The 18,470-nt window shown below is 41.2% G+C and overlaps 1 protein-coding gene across 8 annotated transcripts in view; it reads right to left on the reverse strand.

Moving 5' to 3' along the window:
* Window positions 1-18,470, reverse strand: part of GABBR2 (gamma-aminobutyric acid type B receptor subunit 2) — a 1,059,696-nt gene that overhangs the window by 775,923 nt on the left and 265,303 nt on the right. For all 8 annotated transcript variants that reach the window (XM_033929595.1, XM_033929596.1, XM_033929597.1 and 5 more), the window contains one exon: window positions 7,032-7,169. In XM_033929595.1, coding sequence (XP_033785486.1) covers window positions 7,032-7,169 — 138 coding nt within the window. The remainder of the gene's footprint in view (window positions 1-7,031; window positions 7,170-18,470) is intronic.

An 18,470-nucleotide genomic window follows, 5' to 3' on the forward strand; every position in this document is an offset into this window, starting at 1 on the left:
TCTGCAATAGAGTAGACACGCCGGATGGTGTGAATAACTTGAAGAAAGACCTGGCGAAGCTTGAGGAATGGTCTGAAATTTGGCAGCTAAAATTTAATGCTAAGAAATGTAAGGTCATGCATTTGGGCTGCAAAACCCAGAAGGAACGGTACAGTTTAGGGGGTGAAGAACTTATGTGCACGATGGAAGAGTGGGACTTGGGTGTGATTATATGTGATGATCTTAAGGTGGCCAAACAGGTTGAAAAGGTGACGGTGAAAGCTAGAAGGATGCTAGGTTGCCAGGATGCTAGGTGGCCAGTAGGAAAAAGGAGGTATTGATGTACAGTCAAACCTCGGTTTGCGAGTAACCCAGTTTGCGAGTGTTTTGCAAGAAGAGCAAAACTTGTCTCGCAAACCGAGTGTTGACTCGATTCGCGAGCACCCACCCCAAGAACTGGCATCGCTTCCCCCCCCGCTCGAATCGGCACCCCCCGCCCGACCAACTTTAACTCACCCCCCGTCTGGCACCGGCATGAGAACAGGCATCGCTCCCCCCCCCCGCTCGCAAAGGGCCCCCCCCCCCGATTCGGCACCTTCCCCACCAGAACAGGCACCCCCCCGCCCAACCAACTTTAACTCACTCCGCCGTCTGGCACCAGCACGCAGCCTACAAGACATGCCGGTGCCGCTTGAAGATCTTCCTGCCTCTGCCGGCTTTGAGCATGCATCTGCGCATGCTCAAGCCCTTCTAATTCTCCCTCTCACCGAGATTCTCCGAGAATCTCGGCGAGAGGGAGAATTAGAAGGGCTTGAGCATGCACAGATGCATGCTCAAAGCCAGCAGAGGCTTCACTAGCAGCACCGGCACATCCTTTGGGCTGCGTGCCAGTGCCAGACAGGGGGGGGTGAGTTAAAGTTGGTCGGGCGGGGGGTGCCTATTCTCGCAGGGGGGGGGTGCCGATTCAAGCGGGGATGGCCTTTGTGAGCAGGGTGGGGAGCGATGCCGGTTCTCGTGCCGGTGCCAGAAAGGGAGTGAGTTAAAGTTGGTTGGGCGGGGGTTTGCCGATTCGAGCGTGGGGGGGCCTTTGCGAGCATGGGGGGAGCAGCGCCGCTGGCCTCGGGGAGGGGGGGTGGGAACGTATCAAAGCAAGTTTCCATTATTTCCTATGGGGAAACTCGCTTTGATATATGAGTATTTGGTTTACGAGCATGCTTATGGAACAAATTATGCTCATAAACCAAGGTTCCACTGTATAAAACTCTGGTGAGACTTCATTTAGAATATTGTGTACAATTCTGGAGGCCACATCTTCATAAAGATATAAAAAGGATGGAGTCGGTCCAGAGAAAAGCTACTAAAATGGTGTGTGGTCTTCGTGATAAGGCGTATGGGTACAGACTTAAAGATCTCAATCTGTAAACTTTGGAAAAAAGGCGAGAGAGGGGAGATAAGATACCTACATAATATAAATGTGCATGAGTCAAATCTCTTTCATTTGAAAGGAAACTCTGCAATGAGAGGGCATAGGATGAAGTTAAGAAATGATAGGCTCCGGAGTAATCTGAGGAAATACTTTTTTACGGAAAGGATGGTAGATGCGTGGAATAGTCTCCCGGAAGAGGTGGTGGAAACAGAGATTGTGTCTGAATTCAAGAGGGCCTGGGATAGGCACGTGCGATCTCTGAGAGAAAGAGATAATGATTACTGTGGATGGGCAGACTAGATGGGCCATTTGGCCTTTATCTGCCATCATGTTTCTATATTTCTATGAAAACTGTAAACAGGCGCAGTAAAGACTGGGCGGGAGTCTAGAATGTCTCACCTATCTACTGGAAAAGAGCTTTTCAGGGTAAGTACATAATCTCTTTTTCCAGTGCAATAGACAGTAAGGACGTACAAAAGCAGTCACCCAAAAACTAGGGTGGGCTTGCTATGCCGACCCAGAAAACCGAGAACCCAAAAGCAGAATCCTGTCTTGCTACCACATCCACTTGGTAGAACTTGGCAAACATGTGAAGACCATGCCTTCAGTTTGCAAATCTCCACAAGGGAGACAGATTTAGTTGTTGTCCACAAAGAGGCCATACTTCTGGTAGAATGCGCCTTGACGGAAACCGGAAACTGAGTCCCCACAAGAATGTAACCTGATGAAACGGCCCTACGGATCCAGCTGGAAATCGTGGCCTTTACCAGTGCCTCACTGTCACTTGGAATGCCTCTGGGGACAGAATCCACTCGTCTGGATCCACAGTCTGTCTGCTGAGGAAGTCTGCTTGAACGCCATCTACTCCCATCACCTACACTGCCAACAGTGCTAGGACATGATGTACTGTTCAATGAGAAAGAAGACTGGCTGCCCGAGCCAGACAAGTGCTCTTGGTTCCTCCCTAGCGAGTGAGGAAGCTATTGTCATCATATTATTGGAGAAGACCTGGACCGCTTGACCCTCCAGCATATTCTGTAATCCCATCAGAGCTAGTCAAATGGCTCTGAGCTCCAACTGGTTGACTGACCACTTTCGCTGAGGGAGTGTCAAACATTCCTGAACAGGATGACAATTGCAATAAGCTCCCCAGCCCCGAAAGCTGGCATCTGTCATCACCAGGAGGTAATGTGTAGTGGAATGCCCCCACAGAGCAATTGCAGGCAAGCAACAAGGCCATGCTTGCTCAGCTTCCAGAGCCCAAGGTAGATGGGTCTGCAAGGCATCCCTGTGCGGAATCCAGCGATAAAGCAAAGCATGAGGTAGAGGACACATGTGCACCCTCACCCAAAGAATCACATCCAGGAAGAAGTGGATGCAGCTGGCTGAGGGACCAAAAAGACCTCCTGTAAAGATTCAGAAAGAAGGCCTGGCAAAGCTATAAATTTAAATAGGCACAGGCTCGTTAGACATTTCCAGGCTCCCAAAACCCCAGATGGATCCACAGATCCAGCACACAGTCCCTGGGAAGCGCTACATCTGGAAAAACAGGGTCAGCCAGAAAATCATCCGCAACCGGACACCCTCATATCAAGGTCAGGCAGAGCAAGCAAAGTGGTGGGGAGAATCTAGGAAGTGTCCATAGGAGTAACATTACTGATAGACACTGTGCAGGCATATTGGGACTGTGCAGGGGGAGAAGACCGTGGTCTGAAATCCAGAGCACACACCACAAAAATCGTGAAAAGGTGTCCGGCTCCTAGTGTAAAGATCACTCTAAGGTGGCTAAACTGAAGCCTTTCTGAAACTGCGCAGAGACCGCAACCTGACAGACATAATTACTAGCTGTGCCAAGCCCCGAAAGGCACGAAAGCTGCCCTGCCGGGCTAGCTGAGCATTTGGGCACCTGCTTTAGCAGAATAGAGGCTAAGCTGGAGGCTGCGCCGCCCCCCCCCCCCCCCCCGACTGCACCACATGGCACGTGGCATAAATAACGCTTTAAAAGCACTACAATTGTGCAATCCTGGCAAGATTCCACAAGAAGAGAGCCTAAGGATTTCATCCCAGTATGTTTCCAGGCAAAATTTGCAGTTTTGAAGAAGCAGGGAGTTTTAGAAAATAAAATTGCTAAAATTCCAAGATGGCCGCCATCACAAACTTCACACCAAAATTGCAATATTTTTCACATTTCCCAAATGTTAAAAAAACATCAATTTTTAGGATTTTTCAGGAGGGGGAACATAGGGGAACATTCAGAAACACTCAAAACCTCACTTTTCAAACCTCCCCTGATGTCTCTCACAGGCTATCAGCCTATCTATTCACTGTGACCTGACAGGATCAGTTAGAAGTTCTGCAAGCCTGCTTTCAGCTCTCTCACAGTAGCTGGATGATAATAATCAATGCCACAATGCTGGGAAAGTTCCTACAAAGCCGATTCTTGGGCTGCCAGTTAGACTCCAATGTCTGACTATACCTCCCCCTTTGTGGACCATCAGATGTACACCAGAACGGACAGAAGCGCGATGACGCAGCCGGCACCCTGTGAGACACCGCTGAGCTTCCTAAGGGTGCCTAACAATCTGCACTCGACCCCTGATTAGCAGAAGGTGAGACCACCGCAGGGACAGCCCTGATCTCTGGAGAAAACTATGCAAGCTGTGAATTCTCAGGCAGGCAGAGCTTCAAAATTGCTCCAAGCACTAATTTACCTGAACAATAAAATGGGGAGAGCAGAACACACACAACTGCATCCATGCATGCAAAAGGAAAGAACTGTAGAGGGAGCTAAACAGCCCAGGGAAGTACTATAGAGGCAGAGTGAAAAATCCAGAATGGATTCCTTCTGCAACCATGCAGCTAAAGGGAAATAATCCTACTGTCTAGAATGTCTCACCTATTGCACTGGAAATAGCATGCCATTCACTAGTACCTTAAAAAGTATTTAATGAGTGCTGAATAAACACTGTGCCATTGAAAGCATAAGCTTCCGTTTGGTGAGCTAAGCCTTTGTATAAAAGCCCAGATTTAATTCACTTGGAGGTTGTGTTCTGTGTATTGGATTTCCTTTTCCTTTTAAATTTTCGTTATTTGTGAATGACTCATCAAGGGTTTTATTTTTCTTTATTGATTTAAGTCTATGTTCTTTCCCTGATTGATTCTTTTTTTTTTTTTTTTTGCCTATGGAATTTCTTTTCACTCTTTCCTTGAAGCATCCAGATCCTGAGCCAAGTCAGAGCATATGTGAGCACCTAATTATGCATAGCCTGAAAGACGCAGAATACCATATGGCAGATTTGCCAGGTATGCTGGACTGCGAATAGCTTTTAGTGCTCTTCATGCTTTAGCCAGAGAATCAGAGGGTACTCTTCCAAAAAGCATCTCTGATGAGGTGCACATCACTAGAACTAAACAGCTGCTTCAAAGAAACAGAAATCTGTCATTAGGCAACAAGGTATATTTTAATCAAATAATAAGAGGATTTTACTTTCATTATTAACTGTATGCATTTTTATACTGTGATCTGCTTCAATAGTTTGAAAAATGCAAAATGCTAAGTTAATTAAGCAAATCAAACAATAACTGGGGCAATTTTTGGGTGTTGTCCTAGTTCTATAAGGGAATTTCTGTGGAACAGCAGCCCTACTTTCTATTGGCTGGGGGTTTTGAGGGGGGAGGGGAAGGGGTTAGAATCAATGGCACTATTGGGACTGCAATACCTTGCTGAATCTAGCACAGAAAGAACTGAATAATACAATATTCATTCACTTTCAGTTATAGACTGGGTCCAAATATCTTTTGCATCATTGCTTCCAAGATAGCAGCCTAGCAAAACTATTAAGGAAAATTACAGTAAGGGGAAGAAAAGTGGCACAGAAGCAAATTCACACTTTGCATGGCTATACAACAATGGCATAAGCATAAAGCATTGCATATCAAATTATTTTTGCCGCATTCAAATACACATAAAATTTAGTTGCAATATGATAACATGTTACATTCTCAACAAAAGGGTCTTCTTACCAAACAACACTTATACAGAATACAACTTGCTGGCAACATTAGTGGTTTATGGCTGTAACAGACATATCTGTCACTTCCTCACCCAAAATAAATAAAAAAAAACTAGCTATACAGTCACATTTTGCCATGTGCAAAACAAACAAAATGGATTCAATAATCAAAGTGATTTAAACAGCCAGGAGAGACTCCTGGCCATTTAAATCATTTGTGCAGGGCTATTCATAGCATTTAACCAGAGTACGCTGAATATCCCCTCTAACCACCTATGCCAGGGGTAGGGAACTCCGGTCCTCGAGAGCCGTATTCCAGTTGGGTTTTCAGGATTTCCCCAATGAATATGCTTGAGATCTATTTGCATGCACTGCTTTCAATGCATATACATTGGGGAAATCCTGAAAACCCGACTGGAATACGGCTCTCAAGGACCGGAGTTCCCTACCCCTGACCTATGCCAAGACCAATTAGTTTGGTGTGACCTGGGAGCAGAGCTGGGGCATAATGGAAACTCACCTTAACAGTGACTTTCAGTCACATAATCGACTAATTAACCACATAAAGTTAGGATAGCAAAATAGCTGCAAGTTAACTGGGCACTGGTTTGAATGTCATCCGGCACCTGGTTAACTTCTGGGTTGGCGGGAATACCTGAATATGCAATGCCGGGAGCTGCACATGACCTGACACTAAATATCTAGGGTTAGCTTAGCCCACTCCAAAATCAGTTGACCTGTCACTTACGGAATATCAATTTCAAAATCATTAATGCATATTATTAGTAACTAGGTCCATTTTTAAAAATGGGACCAGCAATAAAAAAAAACGCATGCATAAAAAAATGTTAAAGTACAGTATATTAACTCATTAATCCCCTCCCCTTTTACAAAATCACAGCGGTAACAGCTCCGACGCTTTTAGAATTCCTATGAGCGTTGGAACTGTTAACGCTGCGGCCAGCGCTAAAAACTGCGCTATGGATTTGTTAAAAAAGGGGGGGGGCGTAGCTTTGCCATTTTCACTTTTCTTCTGAGAAATCATTCAATAATATTTTAAGTATGTATTTTCAGTCTTTAATGTATATGTAAAGTAATATATACAAATCACATATTTCTTGAATTGGTAGATGAACTATTTTTAGATACGCAATAGATCAGGTTTCAATGATTGCAATCATTATTTGTCATGTTAAAGTGAATGACAATAAATTCACAGGAGGTCAGAATAAATTTATTTTATCATTATTAGTTCCTTTTCTGCAAATTTTCTTACTAATCTTGGGAGAAAATCAGTATCTGAACAAACCGCATTGGACATTTTTCCTCTGACAAAATTACTTTGCAATTCATCAAGCCACATAAGAACATAAGCCGTGCCTCTGCTGGGTCAGACCTGAGGTCCATCATGCCCAGCAGTCCGCTTATGCGGCAGCCCATCAGGTCTAGAACCTGTATCTATACCCTTCTAACCCCTTTACCTTCAGAAAATTGTCCAATCCCTTCTTGAACTCCAATACCGTACCCTGTCCTATCACATTTCTCATGAGCTCCTCTACACTTTGTCTAAGATGGAAATCTAGCATCAAATGAAATGCCAAACATGCTCTTACCTGTACTAGATTCCACCCCTTGAGAGATTCAGCAATGATAGAGGTAACAGATGGGCATACTCCACCAAAAACCATTAAATGATTAGGTCCATATTTTATCGCATCGTAGAAAGCTTTCAGCCCTTTTGCATTGTCACACTAGAAAGAAAAAAAAAAATGAGGCATTACTATATTTTTTAATCAGTTGTGCAAAATTATTACAATCATTAAATCAAACTGGCTAGTTTAAATGCTTAGGTTTTACTTACCCCTCTCCCTTTTATAAAACCGAGAAAGCAGTTTTTAGAACAGGCCGGCGCACTGAATGTTCTGCGCTGCTCCTGATGCTCATAGGAACTCCATGAGAGTCAGGAGCAGTGCAGCATCTGATTGAATTTTTTGATTGGGTGACCAGAAAATTGGACCAAGGGCAAATGCTAAATGTAATTTACTTAGATTTCAGCAAAGCCTTTGACATGGTTCCTCATAGAAGGCTCTTGATCAAATTTGATGGGCTGAAGTTAAGACCCAAAGTGGCAAACTAGATTAGAAATTGGTTGACGGGCAGATGCCAAAGTGTGGTAGTTAATGGAATTCGCTTGGAGGATGGAAAGGTGAGTAGTGGAATCCCTAATGGATCGGTGCTAGGGCTGATCCTGTTCAATATGTCTGTGAGCGACATTGCCAAAGGGTTAGAAGGAAAGTTTGCCTTTTTGCAGATAATACCAAGATTTGTAAAAGAGTAGACACTGAGGAGGGAATGGAAAACATGAAAAAGGATCTGCAAAAGTTAGAGGAATGGTCTAATATCTGGCAACTAAAATTCAGTGCAAAGAAGTACAGAGTAATACATTTGGGGATTAGAAATTGGAAGGCGCCATAAGGAGGTGAGAGGCTGATACGCACAAATGGAAAGAGGGACCTTGGGGTAATAGTATCTGAAGATCTAAAGGCAAAGAAACAGTGGTAGACTCAAGAGTAATGTTAGGAAATTCTTCTTTACGGAGAGGGTGGTTGATGCATGGAATGTGCTCCCGAGGGAGGTGGTGGAGAAGAAAACGGTGGCAAACAAGCATGGGATGAACACAGAGGATCTCTAATCAGAAAATAACGGGTATATATTGAACGAACTAAGGCCAGTACTGGGCAGACTTCCATGGTATGAGTTCCGTATATGGACATTCAGTTGAGGACGGGCTGGGGAGGGCTTCGATGGCTGGGATGGTTAAGATGGGATGGAGTGAGCTTTGACATATACTCCAGTAGATAGAACCTAAGCACACTACTGGGCAGGGCTCTGGGTTTCTGGCCTAAAAATATCTAAGAAAAAGGACCATTTAAATTAAATGATTAATTTATGGAGCATGTATGGTTGGGCAAACAGGATGGACCATTCAGGTCTTTATCTGCCATCATTTACTCTGTTACTATGTCACTGAGCAAAAACTGTACTCAAATGGATGAGAAAGAAGGGAGTGAAGACAATTGATTGGCCTGCTCAGTCACCAGATCTCAATCCAATTGAGAAACTGTAGCACAAGCTGTCCTGGAAATATAAAAATAACAAATGGTTACATAGCTTAAAATGCATCAAACAAGTCAAGTGATGCAGGACTTTTACATACCACTGTATATTCATCCAAGACAACTGAATTGTAAAACAAGAGGTATAGCAACAGCCTTGAACCCTAAGAAGTAGAAAAGCTGTAAGCCACTCTTCAAAAGAGTGTGGGAGAGTGTGGTGCAGTGGTTAAAGCTACAGCCTCAGCACCCTGAGGTTGTGGGTTCAAACCCACGCTGCTCCTTGTGACCCTGGGCAAGTTACTTAATCCCCCCAATGCCCCAGGTACATTAGATAGATTGCGAGCCCATCGGAACAGATAGGGGAAACTGCTTGAGTACTTGAATAAATGCATGATGTAAACTGTTCTGAGCTCCCCTGGGAGAATGGTAGAGAAAATTGAATAAATAAGTAAAGAATAGTACCTGACCAAAGACAGACAGTCCAAATAGCTAGGTTTCAACCCCAGCTTTGAATTTTAAAAAAGTACACTGGCAAAGAGTTCCAGAGTGTGGGGGCTTAGGCAAGAAAAATATGTGTGGTATGAGCAATCAAGTGGATGGAACAGACAAAAAGTTCCTTTCTTAGAGAATGTTCAGGAACAGAAAGGAATCTAAAAAGGTAGGCATACCTATAGATAGTGTGAGAAAAGCCAGCATCAAAAGTTTAATTTTAATCCTACTTGAAACTGGTGGCCAGCGCTTCTCCTACAGGAGGGGTATAACATGATAAGAACATTGTGGTTTTATATAAAATTTTAACTGACAGTGTTTTACAGGAGTTGGAGTTGGCGGACATGAACAAAAGGTACACCTGCCAGCAGAGAGTTATAATAAACAACTCTATTAATAACAAGTGCACAAATTACAGATTTTAGGGTTGAAGTATTTAGGGAGGACCTGAATGAAATCCATTAATTTCAAAAGGCATCATTCCACTTACATTGTTTAATTTCATATCTCAACGTCATAATTAAGGCAGTGGTTACAATAGCAAGTATACTTTGCTTGGGTACTGTAGGTTACCAGTTAATTTTTTGCGTGCCCATTCACCTTTATTCATCTGACAAATATGCCACTCCCGCAGTGTATATTTTTCCTAGTTATTCAGTGCAGTCAAATGTTTAAGCAAAATGTTGGCTGCACAGTTAAAATAAAACCATAGAGTCAGTAACAGTACCCGAACACTTGCTGGCACTGAATATCCAGTTTCATCACCGACCCAGAGTTGCTATCTAGTTAGTGACAATCTTCAAATCACTAACTAAATTGCTAATCAGGTAAAATTAGGTGACCAATATGAATATTGCTGCTTATTGAATAACCTCCAGCTCTACCTAAGCGGTCAGACTAATTTTCGGGCTGAAGAAGTTGATCACGTGACACCTTACTACCGGCAGCTGCACTGGTTACCGATGGAAGCACGCGTAAAGTTTAAGTTCGCCTGCCTCTGCTTTAAAGTACTATACGGACTAGCCCCTAAATACATAACTGACCTTTTCTCCTTCTCAGCCAACAGAAACAAGAGAAGCTCACATTTGACCTTCGTTTCCCCCCCAGTTAGAGGATGTAAACTGAAAAAACACCATCAACACCTTCTCTCACATCAGGCAGCATTATGGGGTAAAGATCTAGAACAATGGCTTTCGCCCACCACTTATGAGGAATTCAGGAAGCGCCTAAAAACATATCTGTTCCTGAAGTATCTAGACAACTGATCCGTACAACTCTTTCTCTTGACCTATTAACCACTTTCTTTAACCTCTTTTAAGTTCAATCAATTTGTACCATCTTTTAATCTTTTGTAAACCGCATAGAACTTCACGGTCCTGTGGTATATAAACTGTTATTATTATTATCACTCATGAACTACCCTGGTATTGTCCCAATAGTACCGAGGAATTCGGAGGACTTATTTAGCAGCTGATAAATATTGTTCTTGCCAGCACTTATCTAACTAACAGCATAAGTGTCTGAATATTAGCCCCTTACTTTACCTCTCCTTTTACAAAAGTGTGGCATGTGTTTTAGCGCCAGCCGTGGCAGTAACAGCTCCTACGCTCATAGGAATTCTTTGAGTGTCGGAGCTATTACCTTTGTGGCTGGCACTAAAAACCGCACTAAGCTTCTGTAAAAGAGTGGGGGGTAGGGTTAATCATTACAAAGAAAAAGAAATCAAGGGTGCATTATTTTTGTTTCAGCAGATACTGCAAAAAAAAAAAAAAAAAAAAAAGAACGAAAGAAGAAATGTGCATAAACTTTCCATTTAAAAGCTAGTATAACTTATATATATACTCAGTGAATAAGTTAGGCAGCCTGTTATGAGGGTTAATTGAAAAGTTTCCAGCCTAGGGTTACCATACATCCGGGAAAACCTGGACATGTCCTCTTTTTAGAGAACTGTCCGGGCACCTTGAAGGATTTCCAAAACCTGGCATTTTGTCCAGGTTTAGTAAATCCTAAGCTCGGAAGCCATGTCTGGAAGCCTTTACGCATGCGCAGCCTGCAGCATGATGAGGTCATACACGTGCACATGTGTGTGGCATTATTGCATCAACATCCATGCATGCGTGAAGGCTTCAAATTGCGGCCTTTGAGCTCGGAGAGGTTTGTGTGGGGGCGGGGCTGGGGAGGAATGGGGCGGAGCTGGATGCAGAATAGGGAAGGACTGGGACAGAAAGGATGGGGCCAGGCATTCTCTTTTTTCAAAGAAGAAATCTGGCAACCCTATTCTGGCCTAATCAAAAAAACATTTTTTTAGGGGAAAATTAAATTTATTTTTCAGCATAGTTTCCTTTTAACTCAATACATTTGCTTCAATATTTTTCCATTCCTTTCAAGTACAAAACACCTAAACTGGAAAAATAGCTATTACAGCATCTATGACTGCAGAATCCGAAGAAAATTTCTTCCCAGCCATTTTTGCAGGTTTAGAAACAGAAAGATGTAACATGGGGTCAAATTTGGAGAGGACTGTGGATGGGGGAATTAATTCAAACCGCATTTCATGCAATTTTGCCATCATGATTGTTGATAGCAGGTGCATTGTCCTGGTGGAAGAGAACTTTCTTCTCAGCCAAATGAGGATGTTTCATCTTGATTTCAGTGCTTAAACAGGGGTGTCCAATGTCGGTCCTCGAAGGCCGCAATCCAGTCGGGTTTTCAGGATTTCCCCAATGAATATGCATGAGATCTATGTGCATGCACTGCTTTCAATGCATATTCATTGGGGAAATCCTGAAAACCCGACTGGATTGCGGCCCTCGAGGACCGACATTGGACACCCCTGGCTGAAGACATTGTAATAAGCCAGCATAATATTCCCTTTTCCATATAGTCATTAACAATTATCCTGTGGAAACCCCAAAAGACAATTACCATCACCTTCCTAGCTGATGGAGCCATTTTCACATTCTTTGGAGTTGGTTCATCTCTTGTAGTCCATTATTCAGATTGTTTTTTTGTCTTAGTGATAAACCCAAGTCTCATCCAGAATCACAAAACACTGCAAAAAGGCATTCTCATTGTGCTTAAAACCCTTGTATACAAGGGTTAATTGAAAAAGTTTCTGGCCTAACCAAAGAAGAGTATGATTAGCATCACAATTCCATAGCTGTCCAGCTAGATTTTCAAGTCAAGTCTAGTTTTGTCATGGCAAACTTTAAAGGTAACAACTGCTCCACTTTATAAAAAATGGACAAAATTGAGTATCGTGCCATGATAAAATTCCTTCATTTGAAGGGAAAATCACCTACTGAAATTAAATCCAACAACTATTGAAATAAAATCTGAGTTAGGCGCAGTGCGCAGTATATGGTGAAGCATCTCCTTCATTTTCAATGGTTAAAGCATGGGCTGCTAAGTTTACACATGGCTGGACAAGCATTGCTGATGAAGAATGCTTCAGGCATCCCAAAATAGCAAAAACTAACTAAATGGTTGATGACGTTCACTGAATCGTGATGGATGATCACTGATTGACCCTAAATGAGATAGCAGAAGCTGCTGGCTTTTCATCAGAAAGTGTACACACCATCCTATATGAATATTTAAGCATGAGGAAATTGAGTGCACAATGGGAACAGCATTTGCTAACCATCAACCAAAAATGAGTTTGGACATTTCAAAAACTTGCGCATTTTAAGCGCAATGAGAACAACTTTTTACAGCATTTTGTGACTGTGGATGAGACTTGGGTTAACTTTACTCCTAAGACATAAGATGAACTGACTAAGGAAAGCAAAAATGGCTCCATTGGCTGGAAAGGTGATGGAGACCATTCTATTGGGATTTCCATGGGATAATTTTTATTGACTATCTGGAAAAGGGGAAAATCATTACTGGCAAATACTATACTGGCTTATTACAATGTCCAAGCGCTAAAATCAAGATGAAATATCCTCATTTAGCTAAGAAAAAAGTTATCTTCCACGAGATGTATCTGATTATACAATAGATCGAGATGTATCTGATTATACAATAGAAAGGGGTGGGAAGAGTGGAAGATAATAGCATATTATTTGTACTATTGATGATTATTAAGTGATATTTATGATTAATTTGTTTTAACATACTGATACATTTATTGTATGTTTGAAAATGAATAAAGATTAAAAAAAACATAAAACAATCGAGATGGCGAAATTGCTAAGCTATCATATCACAGGGCAGTCAGAGAACATGCCTGGAAGCTGCTATAGCTCAATAAGTAAAAGCCCTGTTCTTCTCTTCCAGAGGTCATAAGTTCAAAACCCAACCAGCTCCCCAGCACATATTTTAATTGTGGCATTCTACCTTGAAGGTGCACCTTGATGATGATCTCACAATGAGGTCACCATTGTGCAGCTGCAAACCTCAATTTGCAATGAAGTAGAAGCCATGCTAAGGTCTGTATCTGTTTTTAAGCTTTTGCAAATGAAGTTATGGATGCAATCTATATATTTTTGTCATGTGCTTTATTAGCTGAATCCACCTGTTTTAAGAATGACCTCATTGGAGCAATCTTTAGTGAGAAAAAGGGTAGCTTTTTAGCAAGAAACAAAGCTGTTTTTTTATGTGCTGTGCTTCAATTAATTAGCAAATAGCATTGCTGTTTGCCCAGAAAAATAGAAGGTTTTGCATCTTTGTATTGATGTGTCCTGTTTATGTGGTGGCTTATTAAATGTCTTTTGAGTTTAATAAAGCAAAAATAAAAAACCTAGAGAGCTATTTAGCAAATCGTATTAAGGACATCCAAACTGTGCCTAAGTTCCGGAAGAATGCCCAAAGAGTGCCTAAGTTCCGTCTATAGAACTCAGATCTATTTGAAACACAAACTAAGCTCAAAAGTAGACCTGGTTTTCATTTGCCTACAATATAGTCATCATATGGACATCCTAGGTCACTCAGTATTATGTAAATGAATCAAAAAATGCCCAAACTGAATCATTTTCCAAACCACACCCACACCTATTGAGTTAGGTGCAAGTTTTAAACATGGGTGTCCATGAAATTGTGACTGTGTCTACAAAGTGGCATTTATGTCCTTTGGACGCCTAAGTACGAATTATCGCTTGTTAAGACCCTTAATTGGCTCATTAACTACTTAGCTTTAGGCATGATTTAGGCGCCCTTTATAGAATCGGGGCCGAAAGATCTGGAAAAACAATGGAGAAAATGTATTGAGTTATAATGAGATTATGTTGAAATTTCATTTCCCCTCCAAAAAATATTGTTTTCTTGATTAGGCCAGAAAGTTTTCAATTGACCCTCGTAATTATTTCTTTAGAAATAGGTTATGACAATTTTGTGTGATGGTCACTTACTACATCAATGTAGGTCTGGTACTTTATATCCTGCATGGATGACAAAGCAGTCCCATGCTCAGGGACACCAGTTCTCTTCTGACATAATAATAGATACTAAAAAGAGATCCTAAAAATTCCCTTCCTTCTCCACAGATTATTGTTCCTGGCTGGCATTCAATAATGCAGTAAAAAAAATAAAATAAAAACACAATATGAATTTTACCACCTGTGTATATTGATTTACACGGACTAAATACCAGAGAGACACAAGTCTACTAGGAAGGATGCTCAAAAAATGCAACATCAACATAGCAGCACTGAGTAAAACTTGGTTCTCAAAGGAGCTAAATCCAATAGAAGGTGACAAAGGTTACGCATTCTACCAGATAAGGAAACAAATATGAACGCAGAATATCTGGAGCTGTCTTTGACACTCATGCAACACTGGTATGTCATCTGGACAAGCTTCGAAAATGAATCAATGTCAAAGTAATTTCCATCAGCATAAATATCTCTAAGGGTAGGCATGCAACAAACATTAGAGCTTATGGGGCTCATTTTCAAAAAAGAGAGACGTCCAAAAGATGGCATAAACTGGCACTTGGACATCTTACTGGCCAAAACATCCAAGTGGCCATTTTCAAAACTGTCTTTCTGGTCATTTTTTCCAGTGTATCTAAATCTTAAAGGGGTGTGTTAGAGGCACATTTTGGATAAGATTAGGGAGGGCTCAGCACTTGGATGTTTTACAACGATAAACATTTTACAAAACATCCAGGGCACAATTTGGACATTTTGAGCTAGACTAAACTAAACTAAACCTTAAGTTTATATACCGCATCCTCTCCATAGAAGTGGAGCTCGGCACGGTTTACAAGAACTTAAAAGTATAAGAAGAGAAAGGAAAAGGTTTACATGAGCTTACATATAGAATGGAAGAGTAAGGGGGGAAAATAGAATAGACCTGTTTTTAAAACAAATAAGGGCCAAAAAGGTGCCCAAACTGACTAGATGACCATTGGAGGGATGAAAATATGGCCCCCAAGCACTTACCCCCTCCCACCCTCAAATATCTGCATGAAACACTACATATCTGTCTCCATGACAGCTGCAGATACTATGAGCAGTCCTAGTAGAGCTGCAACCAGGTCTCTGGAATAGCCTGGTGAGCAGTGCAGTGGACTGCAAATAAGGGGACCCAGGCCCATATACCAACCTAACTAGTACACTTCTGGCGGAAAGTGTGAGCCCACCAAAACTTCACTGTACTGCCATATAGGTGACACCTGCAGGGGTGGTAGACAAGTAGGTACAGTACGTTTTGGGGGAGTTTTGGAGGGCTCACCATATAATGTATGTGGGTTATGGTGAGATGTGTACCTGGCACCCTTAATGTGAAATTCAAAGCAGTTCCCCCTAGGGTGCTCCACTGCTCCACTGTCATTTCTGTGCGACTAGTCCATGATAAATGCTGGTCCCTCCTACATGCAAATGGCTTCTTTTGGATATTTTTTAATTTGGACTTTTTTTTTTATAATGGCAAAAAAAATTAGACGTCTAGCTGGGCCATTTTTTGAAGAAAAAAAAAAAAGTTAGATATCTTGCGGGTTCGAAAATGGCCATTTTTTCAGCCAGATATGTCGACATCTTGCAGGAAAAGTCCAAAGTCGGACTTAGACATCCTATTGAAAATGCCCCTTCATATGTCTACCTTCCAAGTTCCAAGTTTATTTACTGTTTGATATACAACCTACTGCAGAGCGTCCAGGTGGTTTACAACAATTATGTTAAAACAGAGAGAGCAGAAATATGTAGGACTGAAATGGGAAGATCAGTTTCAGAGAAAGAGCTATAATATATGATAAGGTAGTGAGAAGGGATATGAAGAATGGGAAGCTGTTTGACTGTTGTACAGATCGCTCTCCAGAGCTGGGAAAAATATTGTGAACAAAAAAAAAAAAAAGAAAAATCAGGCTAGTGAGTAAAGGATGGGCATTGACTATACGAATCATTAAAAAGTAAAGCTTTCAGTCTAAGATAAGAAGGAAGGGCATTTCAGAGAGATAGCCCTGTCAGAGAGAAAATACAGTGCCTTGTGGTATTGTTATGTCAATCGGTTTTTCAGTCTATGCTGATGATATTCAACTTCTGCATGCCATCGATCCCTCCAACTTAAACAAAATTACTTCCATAAATCTTAAATAACTCAAAATTCGCGACTGGCTAAATTCAAACATGCTATCTCTAAGCCTTACAAAAATAAGTATGGTTCTTTTTTCCTGGAAAGAAGATTTACAGCTTGTCTCACTGATTGACATTGACAATATTCCTCTTGAATCTGCTTTAACAACAAAAATCTTAGGTATTATCATCGATAACAGACTCGCATTTCGAACCCCAAATCAGAACTTTGGTTAAAAACTGCTATTATAAGCTCAGGATGATAAGGTCTTTGGTCCCTCTCCTTAATGTTACTGCCCTTAATATCCTAATTCACTCGCTCATCATATCAAAAATTGACTACTGTAATTCATTATATAAAGGGATATGTCAAAAAAGATATCAGGTGGCTTCAATTTATTCAACACACGGCAATAAATATCACCACAAGCTCAAAAAAATTCAACCATGTCACCCCTTTGCTGAAGAACGCATACTGGTTACCCATCTCTCATCGGATCACTTATAAAATTGCTCTTTTAACTTTCAAAACTCTACAGACTAATGTTCCCGCCTTCATAGACAGATTTCTAATTCCATATGATCCATAGGCATCATTTATCTCGACTTCCAAAAAGCCTTTTGACAAGGTACCCCATGAGCGGCTACTTTGGAAGCTGTGGAACCACGGGGTGGAAGGGGACGTACACAGATGGGTTAAACACTGGTTGGCAGGTAGGAAGCAAAGGGTTGGAGTGAAGGGCCACTACTCGGAGTGGAGGAGGGTCATGAGCGGAGTTCCGCAGGGGTCGGTACTCGGACCGCTGCTGTTCAATGTATTTATAAATGAACTAGAAACGGGACGAAGTGTGAAGTTATAAAATTTGCGGATGACAATTTGGAACTCTCTCCCTCTAAACATATGGATAAATTCAAGAGTAGTTTAAAATGCTCACTGCTCACCACCTCTCACATTTCTCAATCCTTTCCCGTTGTTTTGTTTTTCCTTTGTTTTAATTTTTTTTAAGAATTGTAATTTTTCTCCTTCTATCCTTTCTGTTCTACCCTTCCCCCTAAGTAAGTCTGTTTTCGTACTGTTTATGTCTTTTGTTTATTTTTTATTTTAACTGTACAACTCTTTGAAATGTTATGTTAAGCGTTTTATCAAATTTTTAATAAACTATGAAACTACAACTGATTTATCCTTTTAAAATAATATTTTTCTTGATTTTTAGTTTTATATTTTCTTTTTCTTTCTTCTCTTTCTCTCTCACTTGCAATCCCTACCCTGTCATACCCTACTGTTTCTTCCCATTTATGTTCTTTCTCAAATATTGTAGTTCTTCCCTCTTTCCCCTTTTATTTTCCTATCCGCCACCCCCCTCCAAATTGGTTTATCTCATATGACTGTTTATTACTTGTAGTTTGTTCCCTAATTAATATTTTAAACAACTTTTATTGTACAACTCTTTTTTAATAAACTATGAAAAACAGGAGTGTGGGTTTGTGTAATCTTAGCAGTAGTTTATATCTGCTATGGGGAGCCAATATAATGATTTGAGGAGAGGAGTAACATGGTCATATATGCGTGCTCCAGTAATTAAATTTACATCAAGTATTTTGTAGTAATTGGAGAAGTTGGAAATCTTTGTGCTTAAAGCCATAATAAAGAGCATTACAGTAAAAGAGTGGATCAGTATGTTTAGAACTGAGGATTCTAGCAGAGGTTTCATGGAGCAAATCAATCGAAGTTTGAGAAAGCAGCGTTGAGTAACTGCAGAAATCTGTAGATAGAAGTTTCTCATTTAATAGGACACCAAAAACTTTAATAGAAGATACCATGGGAACAGAGGTATTTTCCAAAAGAAAAGGGTGTATAATTGTTGTGGTTCAGCAGCTGTAAATATAAGTGCTTTTGATTTTGAGGAACTGAGGGATTGCCTATTGTATCTCA

The sequence above is a fragment of the Geotrypetes seraphini genome, chromosome 2 (assembly GCF_902459505.1).
Source record: "Geotrypetes seraphini chromosome 2, aGeoSer1.1, whole genome shotgun sequence".
In the NCBI taxonomy this organism is placed as follows: domain Eukaryota; kingdom Metazoa; phylum Chordata; class Amphibia; order Gymnophiona; family Dermophiidae; genus Geotrypetes; species Geotrypetes seraphini.